This window comes from Capra hircus, chromosome 11, assembly GCF_001704415.2.
Source record: "Capra hircus breed San Clemente chromosome 11, ASM170441v1, whole genome shotgun sequence".
NCBI classification, from domain to species: Eukaryota; Metazoa; Chordata; class Mammalia; order Artiodactyla; family Bovidae; genus Capra; species Capra hircus.
Genome location: NC_030818.1, coordinates 104562235 through 104575965, shown reverse-complemented (window position 1 = coordinate 104575965; position 13731 = coordinate 104562235). Strand labels below are relative to the sequence as shown.

General features: G+C 62.2%; 2 protein-coding genes across 2 annotated transcripts; both read left to right on the top strand.

Moving 5' to 3' along the window:
• On the top strand, positions 730–2529 carry TMEM141 (transmembrane protein 141). The gene is made up of 5 exons (XM_018056185.1): positions 730–853; positions 1141–1207; positions 1386–1469; positions 1608–1715; positions 2116–2529. Exons 1-5 carry the CDS (start codon positions 800–802, stop codon positions 2127–2129), a joined length of 327 nt encoding a protein of 108 aa, XP_017911674.1. The 5' UTR covers positions 730–799; the 3' UTR covers positions 2130–2529.
• Positions 5041–13590, top strand: CCDC183 (coiled-coil domain containing 183). Its single transcript, XM_018056184.1, has 14 exons — positions 5041–5467; positions 5939–6060; positions 6445–6522; positions 6691–6858; positions 7057–7161; positions 8789–8911; positions 10387–10512; positions 10609–10663; positions 11166–11266; positions 11894–12054; positions 12249–12417; positions 12503–12613; positions 12682–12778; positions 13386–13590. Exons 1-14 carry the CDS (start codon positions 5398–5400, stop codon positions 13502–13504), a joined length of 1605 nt encoding a protein of 534 aa, XP_017911673.1. The 5' UTR covers positions 5041–5397; the 3' UTR covers positions 13505–13590.

Here is a 13731-nt window from a genome sequence, read left to right as displayed (position 1 = left end):
TCCACTGCGCTGACATCCTTGCCCGGGCCCTCCCAGTGCAATCAGAAGAACTGAAGCTCCCGCCAGGCTTCAAGGCACAGAAGGCTGTGGCCGGAGACTCTAACTTACAGCCCAACCCTTGCCTGACCCTCAGATCCAGCCACTTGGGCCTCCTGAAGCTTATCAAATAGGCCAGGGCTCAGGCCCACGTGGTTGAGGGTCCTCTGCTTGACCCTCTCCATCCCCGCCCCCTTTTTGTCTTCCTGACCTCCCCCTAGGTCTGTTAACCAATGGCTCTGTCAGGGGTAGGGGCTCTGACTCCTCCGTGGGACCGCCAGCTCCGAGCACAGGACCAACACCAAGCATGCGTGGGGAGTTAACTCACTAAGCCACCTCATATTCCGTGGTCGTCTCCAGTACAGGTAATCCCTTAAGCGAAGCCCACCCCAACAAATTACTAACAGTAATCAGGTCTCTAAGAGCTTGCAGATAATGCAGGCGACCCAGGCCAGGCTCGCGGCGAGGAGCGCGCGCCCCCGCCTGCGTCCCCCGCGGAGCCCGGCGCCAGGAGCGCGCGCAGGCCCAACCCCTCCGCGCTGGCCCCGCCGCGCGCTCCGGCCGGAGCCGGCCCCTCCCGGAGCCGGCCCCGCCCCTCTCCAGCCGGCCCTCCCTCTGTCCGGCCCCGCCCCTTCCCGTCCGGCCCCGCCCCTCCGCTCCGGCCCGCCCAGACCCCGCCCAGCGCCCCGCCCCTTCCCGTCCGGCCTCGCCCTCCGCCGGCCCGGGGTAGGTCAGCCCGCCGGCTCCCCGCGCCGCGCCAGCCATGGTGAACCTGGGCCTGTCCCGGGTGGACGACGCCGTGGCCAGCAAGCACCCGGTGAGAAGGCCGGCCTGGACGCGGGCCCCGACCTCAGAAGCTGACCTGAGCGGGGCGGGGGCCTTGATGGGGAGTAACCTCATCAGGGAAGCGAAGAGGGACAGAGGTGTGGGACCCTCTTGCGGTTGCGGTGGAGCCTCCTGCCTGGGTGGGCACGGGGGCAGGCGGGGTGTGTCTGGGCCCCCAAGGCCTCACGATGAGTGGTCCCCTCCCCCGGGGCCGGAGTGCGCCCTACGGAGGGACAGGAGGGGCAGGGAACTGAACCTTCAACCCATTCCCCCTCCTAGGGACTAGGCGAGTACGCCGCGTGCCAGTCGAACGCTTTCGTGAAGGGCGTTTCCGCCTTTGTCACAGGTAGGCTGGGTCCGGGGTGTGAGCAGGTCGCACCCTGACTCCCCAGCAAGTGGCGCCAGGTCACCAGCCCGCAGTGCTGGGAGGCTGGCAGGTGCTGCGGGCACGTGGACTCTGCCGCGGTGGTCCCCTGGCCAGCCCCAAGGACAAGCTGGCTGATGGGGACCGTGGCTCTTGGCAGGCACCGGCGCGACCTTCGGCCTGCAGATGCTGGTTCAGAGGAAGCTTCCATACCCCTTTCAGTGGAAGGTGCTGCTGGCTGTGGGTGGGTACTCCAGCCTGGGACCCCTGAAATGCACCTCAGTTGCCACTGGCTCTTCAGCAGAAGTGGGTTCCCACTGGGGGTGGGTGGCTGTGGTTCTGGGCATGCCCATCCCCCTGACCCCTGCCCCCTGCTCCCCAGTCGCAGGCTCAGTAGCCAGCTACTGGGTGACGCGTGTGGAGTCGCAGAAATGCAGCAACCTCTGGCTCTTCCTGGAGACAGAGCAGCTCCCCAAAGACATGGGCACAGGTGAGAACCCCCAGGGCAGCAGGAGGCAGAACCGAGGCTGCAGTGCCCAGAGTTGGAGGCAGCAAGCCCAGGCCCGAGGTGTGGACTGCACAGGCCTGTCCCTGTGACATGTACACAAGGGGCGGGGCGGGAAGGAGAGGGCCCGTGTGCAGGAGGAAGACGCAGGAGGGGCTGGGTGGCCCTGGGGGAGTGAGTGCAGAGGGAGGAGGGCAGACACCCCAGGAAGAGCGGCTGGATGGAAAGGCCCTGCATCGGACACCAGGCTGGCTGATCTCAGGTCTGGCCTCCACGGCCTGCACCCCTCCTGTTCCAAGCCTCAGTGTTTGCCTCCAGAAAATGGGCACAGGGACTGGAAACAGCTTTGGGGTGTGGTTCTAGCTGTCTTCTCTGCCTCCTACAGATCGGCGCAGCTAGGAGAGCTCCAGCCGGGCACAGAAGACCTGGGGCCAGACAACTCTAGAACACAGCCCTTGGCACCTCTGCACCCCAGGTTGGCCCTCCCCACACCTGTGGCCCCCACACAGAGGCATGACCAGGTCTGTTGAACCTGTGCAGACTGCTCCTGCCCAGCCTGGCCGCCCAGGAGCTCAAGCCAGGAGACTCCGTTCCTGGGGTGGCTGTCCTGCAGGTGGACACAGTGCTAGAGAGGACCAGCATGCCTCATGCACCTTTGGGGGCAGCCCTGGAGCATGGAGGGGGCTTCTGCACTCTGCTGCTGACACTCCCTTTCTGGCCCCTGCATCTCCCACCCACCCCAGAGATGACAGTTCCCCTGGGGGCTGGGGAACTAATAAACACCTTGCCCTGTTTCCCACCTAAGTTCTAAAGCAGTCAGGGAACAAGTTGGAGCAGTAAGAAGATGAGAGAAATGTCTCCTTGGAACCACACCACTGAGGGGAGGAGGCACCAGGGCAGTTCTGAATCTGAACCCCAGAATTAGACATCTGGCAGGCCCCATGTGCTCTCCACGCGGGCTGGGGGTGGGGGGAGGCACAGAGCAGATGTGTGCAGCCAAATAGCACCTGCTCTCAGGAGAGGCGGGCCGGAAGTGGCCACGCCCACCCACTGACCATTCCAACCCACCCTCAGATTAAGTCACTTCTCTCTGGGGGAGGAGGAAGTGAGGGGTGCAGGGGACCAGAGCCAGCTGACTGGAGCTCCGTCCACACGGAGGAAGGCTCCTGAGTGGGCAGGACTGTCCAGCTCAGCCACAGCCCACAGAGGGAGAGGGAGCGGAAGACAAGACCCGACACCCGGGCAGAGCCGTCGTCCTTTCCAGCAGGCTCCTCCGGAACACTGAGGGTGCACCTCCCAGGCCTCGCTGCTCCAGGCCCAGCCCCGCCCTGCTGGCCTGGCCCTTCACTCAAAAGAACATCTATTGCACACTTATGTGCACCAAGGAATCTGTGTGTAGGGAGGCAAATGGTAACCGTGGCATGTCAGCTAGAGTTGGCGTTTTCTTTCATGTAGAAGTCCAAGTGCGTGGCCTGGGGCCGACAAGGAGTCAGGAACCCAGGCTCCTTTTACTGTGCTCTATCCTGTAAGGGCCCCCCTTCCAAATCTACCTCATGGTGCCAGGCAGCTGTACCAGCTCCAGCCATCACGTCTTCATCCCTGTGAAGAGGAAGGAGGAAGGGGGAGGAGGAGAGGGATTCGCTCACCACTGCTGCATTCACTCCACTGGCCAGAGCTAAGGCAGGAGGGGCGCCTGGCGCAAAGGCGCCTGGGAGGGCGGCCTTGCTCCGGGCAGCCACGTGTCCCCATGATCTCTATCTGAAGAGGAGAGGGCCGGTATCAGGGAACAGGCTCTGCATCACACCTGGGGGAAGAGGGGCAGCGAAGTAGACCGTGCCCGTGGCAGGTCCTTCCTGAGGGGAAGACCTGCGCTCTGACGGAGGGCAGGGGAGGAACTTGGAGTTTCAGATGGGACTGAAAACCGAGAGTGAGCAGAAAGGAAACGGGTCTGTGTGAGCGGTCACAGAAAAAGGCGCGCGCTGTAACAGCACATGGGTGAAGGCCATTGCCGTGGCTGAACTGTCTCCCCCAGGTTCACGGTGTGCAGCCCTGACGCCCAGGACCGCAGGCTGTGGCTGCATCTAGAGACAGGGCCTTTGGGGGGGATGCTGTTGATCAGTCACTCAGTCATGTCCGGCTCTTTGCGACACCGTGGACTGTAGCACGCCAGGCCTCCCTGTCCTTCACCGTCTCCCAGCGTTTCCTCAAACTCATGATCAATGAGTTGGTGATACCATCCACCCATCTCATCCTCTGTCACCCCCTTTTCCTCTTGCCCTCAACCTTTCCCAGCATCAGGGTCTTTTCTGATGAGTCGGCTCTTTGCATCAGGTTGCCAAGGTACTGGAGCTTCAGCTTCAGCATCAGTCCTTCCAGCGAATATTCAGGGTTGATTTCCTTTAGGATGGACTGGTTTGATCTCCTTGCTGTCCAAGGGACTCTCAAGAGTTTTCTCCAGCACCACAGTTCGAAAGCTTTCTTTGGTGCTCAGCCTTCTTTAAAGAGGTAACTAAATTAAGCGGGGATGGGCCCTCATCCCATCAGACTGGGGTGCTTATCAGAGCAGATTAGGACCCAGAGAGTCCAGGGTAAGGACCCCATGAGGACACAGCAGGAAGGCGGCATCTGCCAGCCTGGGGGAGAGGCCTCAGCAGAAGCCAGACCTGCAACACCTTGATCTCAGACTGCCAGCCTCCAGGTCGCACGACAATAAATCTTTGTGTTTTAGCTGCCGGGACTGTGGTGCTTTGTTTCGGCAGCCCTGGCAAACTCATGCAGGTTGGGAAAAGTACCCCAGCTGGTGCGCACCCCCTGGAACCCCAGGCTTGAGCCACGTGGCTGTAAGGCAGGCTTGGACTGGGGTGCAGAGGGAGGGCACTGGCCCCTCCTGTAGTCAGCTGAAGTTGTTGAAACTCACTCTGTTACGTCCAACTCTTTGCCACCCCATGGACTGTAGCCCACCAGGCTCCTCTGTCCATGGGGATTCTTCAGGCAAGAATACTGGAGTGAGTTGCCATGCCCTCCTCCAGGGGATCATCCCCACCCAGGGATTGAACCCAGGTCTCCCGCATTGCAGGCTGATTCTTTACCGTCTGAGCCACTTGGGAGGCCAAATTTATTTCTGGAGTAAGTGAGAGCTAAAGCCGGATTCAGGACATCGCCAGAGAAGTAGGGGTCGAGCAGAGAAGGTCACAGAGATGAGGGGTAGTGAGGGCTGAGGTTGGGGGGGTCTCATGAGCCGGGTCCCCAGGGTGTGGTTTGAACTTGGGGTGGGGTGAGGGAATGGATACCCTGTAGGCAGTGAGAGGTTGGCAGTGTTTCGAGGCTCCATAGAGGACCATGGGGGTGTGGGGAGGACGGGGAGGGTGCAGTGTGAAACCACAGGTCACCCTGCGGAAGACAGTGACGCTGACCAGGGCAGCACTCCTGAGCAGAGAGCACTGGGGAGACTCGTGTCTGGGGAATCAACCCTGAGGCTGGCTGGGGGCAGAGGGTGGGGTCACCAGGGAGGGCTGGGAATTCCTGGGTTCCCTGAGCATTGAGAACCTTGGTCCCTGTCACAATGGGCCAGGATTCCAGGGACATCTAAACTGAGGTTCTGCGGAGCAGGCTCAGCACAGAGAGGGCGGGAGGCGCAGAGGGGTCCTGGAGGACCCCCAGGGCCGCCATGAAGATCCGCAACGAGGCGGAGATGGAGGAGCAGATCCAGGAGCTGAAGACCATCACTCGGCTCCAGGGTGCGCCTGCCACCGGGTGACTCGGGGCTCCAGGTGCACTGTCGGTCCTAATGCAGAGGCGGCCCAGGGCAGACTGGCTAGGGGCCAGGCCACTGCTCATCCGCAAGCAGAGCTGGGAGAATGGATGGGAAGGGTCTGCCGTGGGGAGGGGCTGGAGAAGCTGGGGGTTTCAGAGAGCTTTGTGAGTATAGTGGGCCCAAAGCCAGAGGGGACAGGAGCGTCTGGGAGTGATGACAGGTCTGCCCATCCTGGCTTCCACCTGCCCCACCCACTCCACCACCCAGCAACACTGTACCCTGAACGCTGTCCAGATGAGCACCGCTGGACAGCAAAGCGGGCCCCCATGCAGGCTGGGAGGAAGCTGCATGGGCTTAGAGGCAGCAAACTCATGACCCCACTCCGGGAATCCAGGCCCGGCCCTCGGCCAACATCCCACTGCCCTGCCCTGCCCTGCCCCTCCCCCGCCCACAGAGCAATGTCGGGCGCTGCAGATCCAGTCGGTGAAGGAGAAGACAGTCAAGAACAAGGCCACGCTGGCTCTCCTGCGCAGCAACATCCGCCGCAGGTCCCAGGAGTGGGCTTTGGCCAAGAAGGTGAACGCGGGGCCCCTCCTGCTGCCTGATGGCTGGGGGCGGGGGGCGCGCGCTGTAATAGCCTCTCCCCTCAACACAAGTGGACAGCCGGCCCCTGCTTTCCCCATGCTGACCCCACCACCCACCTCAGGGGCCCCAACTCGGGGCCCTTTCTGGGGCTACCCGCTACGGCACCCACTGAGCGGACACGGGAACCCTCCTCTCTGGACCCCATCACATCCGAGCGGGGATGACCCGATGGCGCCTGCAGCACTCTGCCCTTTGTGGCCCCAGGAGCTGGGGTCTTGCTGCGCAGAAGGGGCCCAGGGAGAGGGCCTGGAGGGGCCGGCGGCCGGGTGAAGGCAGAGGGGACGGACCCCCAGCTCAGCCGCCGCCGCTCCGCAGTACGACCAGTGGACCATCTCCAGGGCCTGTGGGAAGGACGTGCCCATGAGGCTGGCGAACAGCCGCTGCACCATGGAGGTAGGTGGCGGGACGGCCCCTCCGCGCCGCCCAGCCGGTGCACTACACTAGGAGGTGGAGCCAGTGGGCAGCGGAGCGAGCGCCCAGCTCCAGGGGCCCTTTTGGGCCCCCACGGGCTCCGTGGCCCCCCCGCGCACCCACTCGCGGGTCGTGCCCTCCCCGACGCAGGTGGCGCGGGAGAAGCTGCGCAAGTATGTTTTCGACCGCGTGAACGTGCACAACGTGCTGATCCACTTGGTGCGGCGGCGCGGGCGGAAGCTGGAGAGTATGCAGCTGGAACTGGCCGGCCTGAGGAGCCAGCCGGACGCCACCAAGGAGGAGCTGCGCCTGCAGCAGGTGGGGCCGAGGGGCGGGGCTGCGGAGGGGCGGGGCCCTGGGGAGGCGGGGCTCGTGCCGGCGCGGGGCTGCGTGGGGCGGGGCTAGGTGAGACCCCTCCCCTTGGAAGAGAGGCCAGCCCCGCCCCCGTGGGCCTCCGGGCTCCCAGGTGGCCTGTCCCCAAGACACTCTCAATGTGCCCTCCACCCCTCACCCCAGGTCATCCGTCAGCTGGAGAACAACATAGAAAAGACGACGATCAAGATCACCACAAGCCAAAATATCCACTTCCTGTACATGGACCTGCTGGACCACCTGAAGAAGGTGAGCCCCTCACCCCGCATCCCAACACCTGCTGCCGCATCCGGGTTCCAGGGAGCCTAACCGGGCTTGAAGGGCGGGAGTCTCAGGCCCCAGGCTGTGTGCGACTGGGATCTCCTTGGGGGCGGGGTCCTCCAGGGCAGGGCACCCCCACACACAGCCTTACACCTCTCCTCGAGCCTGAGTGACCCCTAGAAAGAGTGAGCCCTGCTTTGGGTGTCAGCGGAGCCGTGGCACCTTGTAGGTGGGAAAGAATTTATTTTCTGCTCCAAAAGGCGGGTCATGTACTATGTCAGAATTTTTACTTTGCCCCATCATTTTTCATGGCCCAGCTTCTGGGGGCAAGAGACGAATCCAGCACCCTCAGGAAGTCCCCTCACACCATCCAGGGCTAGCCACCTCTGCACAGGCCAGTAGCCTGGGCTTGTTGCCAGGCTTCTTCCAAGCCAGCCCCCAGGCTCCCTGCCGAGGAGACAGGGGGAAGCCCCAGGGGCCTTGAGCCCTCCTAAGAGGCAACCCCCCTTCACTGGAGGCCCCCCCAGACCCCCATAGAGCAGAGCCCAGGCACCTGCCACAGGCCAGACGGCCAGAAGACGGGAGGAGGATAGGGCCCCTCTGTCATCTGGATGCATTCTCTCCTCCCAGCGGTCCCTTCTTGCCTTTTTAGAACATATGCGTTAAAAACAATAACTCCCGTCGTCACCTGCAGTTTTTGTTGGTTGCATGGCAAAGCATTTGTGTTCTTAGTTCCTTGACTAGGGATCAAACCGGTGCCTACTCCAGTGGGCCACTGGACCGCCAGGGTAGTCCCCACATACATTAAAATAAAACACCAACTTTCTGGGAGCCCAGTGGTTAGGACTCCATGCTCCCAACGCAGGGGCACCTGTTCGATCCCTGGCCAGGGAACTAAGATCCCACATGCCACGTGACACAAACCCCCCCAAAAAAGTAGACATTAAAACCACTATATATTCTTTAAAAATAATTTTTTTTAAACAGTAGAGAGTCTACATAGTAGTTATCAACAACAAAATACTAAAAGCTAAGATGTCTTGGACATTTGGGGACCCGACCCCGTGTTAAATAATACATCATTCTAGCGTCTCAATCCATCCTGACAGCAGCCCCTTGAAACAGCCATTACCTTGTTTCACACGGGGAAACTCAGGCTAAGTGGCTTTCCTACGGTCCCGCACCAGCTGATCAGGTTAGCCTTGGCCCTGAGTCCTGAGTCTGACCCCACACCATCTACTTCACTTCAGAGAGCAGTCAGCCTCCTGGGGCTCCAGGGGCACCTCTCAGGCAGCCAGACTCCCCATCACAACTTCTTAGGAAGTGAAGTGTCTCTGGGTTCTGGCCCTGGGCAGGGAGAAAGTCCACCAGCAGAAGGCCATTTTCCCTCTCAAAACCTTCCTTTAACCTGCTTTGGGCCTGGCTGGGGCCGAAGGCCAGGCCCCACTTGTCCTCTGGGCTCACACAGTCTGGGGTGAGGAGTAGAAAGCAGGCATGGTCCGCTCTGGGGGACAGAGGAGAATCAGGAAGGGGCCAGGGGAGCCGGCCTGGGACGGGCCCGCGGCTCCTGGGCCGCCAGGCACTCTGCTCCCCTGCCCCTGCCCCTGTGCTGCAGAAGCTGGCAGGATACCCCACAGAGCTGGACAAGCTGCAGAATCTCGTGAGCAACTACTGCTTGGAGCTGTCGGACATGACGGTCATGTCCCAGGACGCCATGATGATTACGGATGAGGTCAAGGTCAGCTCCCAGGCTGGGGCCCTGCAGGGCTGTCTTGCAAACCTGTCTGGCCCAGGGCCCACCTGGACACCCCTGCCCACACCTTGCCATCACTGGAGGAGTCCAGTGGCTGCCCTGCCAGCCTGCTCTCCTCATCCCCCATGAGTCTGGGCAGATGAAGTCCCACCAGACACAGAATCCAGGAAGCAGACGGAGGAGGCAGAGATTTGGCCTGGCCAGGGCAGGTGTCACCACTCCACCCTGTCTGTGCTGAGGCCCCTGAAAGGCCTGTGTACCCCCCTCTTCATGAAGCGGGGCCGCCCTAGGGTGCGGACCTGATGGGAGGGCCAGTGCACAAGTGGGTTCTGGGGGTGGAGATTGGGCAGCACAGTCTTGGGGTGTAACAGGGCCAAAAGGAGCCACGGGGGCTGGAGCCCCCATGTGGGGCAGCAGGTGGCCCCCGGGGAACCTGGAGGCCTGGGAGGAGATGGAGGGGACAAAGGATCAGATTCGTGTTCCCAAACGGTGCGCTCTGACTGCAGAGACCAGAGGGCCAGGGTCGAGACGCTGGTCATGGGGGCCAGACTCCACGTGGTGGAGAGGAACTCGAGGCCTTTAAGAAGTCGCCCTGACCAGGGGTGGGGCGAGTTAGACGTGCAGGCCAAGGGAGGGTGCAGCATCCGGGACGCGTGAGCAGGCGGGGGCGGAAGGCCGGCAGATGGAGCCACCAGAGCCGGGCGTGCTGGGAGACCGGTGGTTTGGGGAAAGATGATGAGCTTTTGTTTAGACACATGGAGTCCACTTTAGTGAGTTCTGAGGGGAGCTAGCAAGGTCTGCAAGATGGCAGAGTAGAAGGGTGTGAGCCAAAGGTCCGTCTGGTCAAAGCTATAGTCTTTCCAGTGGTCATGTATGGATGTGAGAGTTGGACCATAAAGAAAGCTGAGCACAGAATTGATGCTTTTGAACTGTGGTGTTGGAGAAGACTCGTGAGAGTCCCTTGGACTGCAAGGAGATCCAACCAGTCCATCCTAAAGGAGATCAGTCCTGAATATTCATTGGAAGGACTGATGCTGAGGCTGAAGCTCTGATACTCTGGCTACTTGATGCAAAGAACCGACTTACTGGAAAAGACTCTGATGCTAGGAAAGACTGAAGGCGGGAAGAGAAGGGGGTGACAGAGGATGAGACGGTTGGATGGCATCACCAACTCAGCGGACATGAGTTTGAGCAAGCTCCGGGAGTTGGTGATGGACAGGAAGGCCTGGCGTGCTGCAGTCCGTGGAGTCACAGAGTCAGACACGACTGAGGACTGAACTGACTTGAAGGGGAGCTGGCAGAGGCGGCAGAGAGATCCCAGGTGGAGAAGTGTAATACAAGGGAGGGCTCAGAGGCCAGGAGAGGGGACACAGGTGGAGCATCTCAAATCAGGAAGACACTGGCTTAGCAGACCACAGGCCTTAGTGGGACAGACCCCCGCCCCTTCCCCGTGTCCCCAGATGAACATGAGGCAAGGGGAAGCCACCTTCATCGAGGAGCGCCGGGCACGAGAGAACCGGCTGAACCAGCAGAAGAAGCTGATCGACAAGATCCACACCAAGGAGACCAGCGAGAAGTACCGCCGGGTGAGCCGGGCCGTCTGGGCACCGCCCTCCGGGGCCCCCAGCTCCTCAGCCCCGCCAAGGACACCCCTCACCACGCTGCCTCCTCCCTGTCTCCAGGGCCGGCGGGACTTGGACTTCCCCTCCAACCTGATGGGTCCGGAAACTCTGAAAGGTAAGAGCTCAGCTCCCACCGCCCCAGCCAAGGTCCGGAGAGGTCGGTCACCATGAGGCTGGGCATCACCTGCAGTGGCCAGGGTGAGGGAGACTGATAAACCCCAACCCCTCCCTGGCGGGACCCGCACAGGCGCACACCAGTGGCCACAGCACTCGCTTCAAGCTGCTGCTACTGGCTCTGGGCTCTCGGTCAGGTGTGGCTAACCCCACCCCCGCACCCCGCCTCTCAGCTGTAAAATGCACTCAGCAACGGCCCCCCCGGAACCCAAGCCCCTCTGAGAAGCTCCACTAAGCCCTGCCGCACCAGCCGCTTCTGGTTCTCCTCTGGATGGAGCCACTCGAGGGCTGGCCGAGGAGGGAGCCAGTTAAGACAGGCGACTCTGAAGGGTACCCAGCTCTTGGGTGGCCTCCCCTGAGGACGTGGGGGGCAGCTGACGGCCCGCACAGAGCTCCCATGCCCTCCCTGCACGCTGGCTCTCCTTCCCCTCTGCTGCACCCAGTGAGGAAGAGAGAGGCCTCCAAGGCTGACGTCGAATACGAAACGACTGTGACTGCTCTGGTGGAGAAGGTCAAGACTGCCGTGCAGTGCTCCCACCTCTGGGTACTGCTTCCTGACTCCTGGGTGTGGGCAGAGGGGCAGGGGAGGGACCCGTCCCCAGCCCAAGGCCCGGCCGAGCCTGGCCAGGCTCTGCAGACACCTTCACGTGAATGGGCACATAAAGCAGCCACAGGTCAGAGTGGACGGCCTCCTGGGACGCAGCCAGCAAGCCTGAGCTGTGGTCCAGGGCCACACAGAGCCCGCGGGAAGTTGAGGACTACGCCCCGAGGGGGTGGCCTCCACCTCCGACTCCTTCCCCTTCCCAAACCAACAGCAGCTGCCTCTCCACTTGACCCCCCTTTTACTTTAATCCACTCTGAGATTATTATTAGCAAACCTTGAGCTCCTGTCCATGGTCCTGACAGAAGCTTGTTCCGCCCCCGCCCCCCCCCGCCCCGCGCCTCGGACAAGCGACTCAGAGCCACTCGGCCTCTTTGGGTGGTCTCTCCGGCTCTCCGTTGGGGTCGTCTGCCCGATCTGCCTGTCGTGAGGGTGGCATGCGAGAACACACACCGAGGGCCTCGCGGGCCCTCAACACACTGCCGTGGTCGACGCTACTGACCACTGGGGGCCAGAAGAACCAGCTGCCTCCTGGCTCACAGCTGCTGCTCACCCCACTGGCCCTGCCAGGACATTGCCGGCCGGTTCCTGGCTCAGAAGGGCACGGAGGAGGACCTGGAGCTGCAGAAGGAGGACTGTGAGGAGAGGCGGGCGCAGCTGGAGGCCTTGATGAAGAAGCTGGAGATAGAGGAGGCCACGCTCAAGTTCCGCCAGACGCCCAGCTCCGTCAGGTACGCGGGTGGTCCCGCCTCTCTCCGCACTGACAGCACCAGGCTTGGAGCTGAGCAGGCTCGCTGCCTCAGGGCCTGGCAAGGGCGCCCCCCGCGCCCACGTCTTAGCTCTTGAGCCCAAATTAGCACAGCACTTGCTCAGGACCCCACCGCTACGCCCTCAGTCTGCCACCTCCCACCCTCATCCTCAACAGCTTCAAGTCCGTCGAGAAGAAAATGAACGACATGCTGAAGGAGGAGGAAGAGCGGCTGCAGCTGGCTCACAGCAAGATGGCCACGAGCCAGAAGCTGCTGCTGACCATCCAGACCGGCATCGACAACCTCTACATCCGCCTGATTGGCATCCCCCTGCCCACCGGCCAGGTACCAGCGGAGCTGGGAGGAGCCCCCAGCTCAGAGGGTCCCTGGGAGGGGCCAGGGCGAGACAACTGGTTCCTCCCCGCTACAGAAGGAAGCAGCGCCCTCGACCGCCCTGGACATGTACAGCAAGCTGGCCTACTGCGAGGGGAGGCTGCTATACCTGGCTGACCGAGTGCAGACGCTGGCTGGAACGGAGGAGGTAGCCCTGGGCCAGGGGTGCCTGCACGCCCCACCTGCCCCAAGGCTCACCAGCCCCGTGCCCTGCAGGTCAACAACAAGGTGAGGGATGTGCTGGAGTCCTCTACCCTGAAGGAGAAGCAGAACACCAGGATCAGCTTTGAGGAGACGGAGGAGGACGTCATAGGTACAGGAGGCCCAGCAGCTGGAGAGGAGGCGGGGGCGGGTGGCCGGCCTGAGCTGTGCAGAGGCAGGGGCTAGGAGCGGCACTAGCTGCATAGGACCAGGGTGGCCTGGAGGGACAGTGGGGGCTAAAGCAATGGGGAGGCCGCGTCAGCTGCACCCACGTGATTTTAACCGATGGAGGTGATGACAAGGCACCAGTGCCAGTAGGCAGGCAGGGGGGCCTAGGCCAGGGCCCCTACAGGGGTCTGTGTGGGAAGGGCAGGGCAGGGCACACAGTTTAAGACCCTTCCATTCTAAAAATTCTGGCGCGTTTGGGGCCTCGGGGCTGTCCCCCTCTTGTCTGGCACCTGGCCCTGAGGGATTCAGGCTTGGGGTATAGGGTAGATATTAGCAGTCGAGTGTGGGCTCCGGAAGGACTGGGGGAACCCTGGGCTGTCTCTCTCCCCGGGTGTGCGAGACCCCAAACGCCAGACAGAGAGTAAGAAATACACATCGTTGGTACAACGGGCCCTGCCGTGAAAGGGCGCCGGAGGACAGCCCAGGATCTGGGGACACAGGCGGGGCAGAGGGGCTACGGGCGCGGCTGCCCTCCCCCTCCTTCCTTGCAGAGACCTTCCAGTTCGCCGACGTGGACCACAGTTACGTGCCCTCGCGGGCCGAGATCAAGAGGCAGGGTCAGCGGCTGATGGAGGAGAAGCTCAAGGTGGCCAAGAAGAAGAAGAAGTGACCGGAGGAGGAGGAGGCCGAGGCCGCCCTGCCCCACACCCCGCCCCCACGCTTGCATTGGCTACACAAATAAACATTTTTCCAGGACTTCGGGGCGCCGAGGGGACGCGGATGCAGGGCATCACGTGGGGAAGTGTGCGGGGAAGTGGGATGCTCGGTGTGGGTCTGGGCTCTGGGATTCAGGGACGAGGGTGAGTAGGGGGGGGGTCCTGGCCGGGGCACGGACGG

Coding starts and splice junctions, on each gene's coding strand:
- CCDC183 (XM_018056184.1), top strand. CDS start 5,398: ATGAAGATCCGCAACGAGGCGGAGATGGAGGAGCAGATCCAGGAGCTG. Junction 10,664..11,165: donor GGGTCCGGAAACTCTGAAAG/GTAAGAGCTCAG, acceptor TGCTGCACCCAG/TGAGGAAGAGAGAGGCCTCC. Junction 12,779..13,385: donor GACGGAGGAGGACGTCATAG/GTACAGGAGGCC, acceptor CCTTCCTTGCAG/AGACCTTCCAGTTCGCCGAC.
- TMEM141 (XM_018056185.1), top strand. CDS start 800: ATGGTGAACCTGGGCCTGTCCCGGGTGGACGACGCCGTGGCCAGCAAG. Junction 1,208..1,385: donor CGTTTCCGCCTTTGTCACAG/GTAGGCTGGGTC, acceptor GGCTCTTGGCAG/GCACCGGCGCGACCTTCGGC. Junction 1,470..1,607: donor GAAGGTGCTGCTGGCTGTGG/GTGGGTACTCCA, acceptor CCTGCTCCCCAG/TCGCAGGCTCAGTAGCCAGC.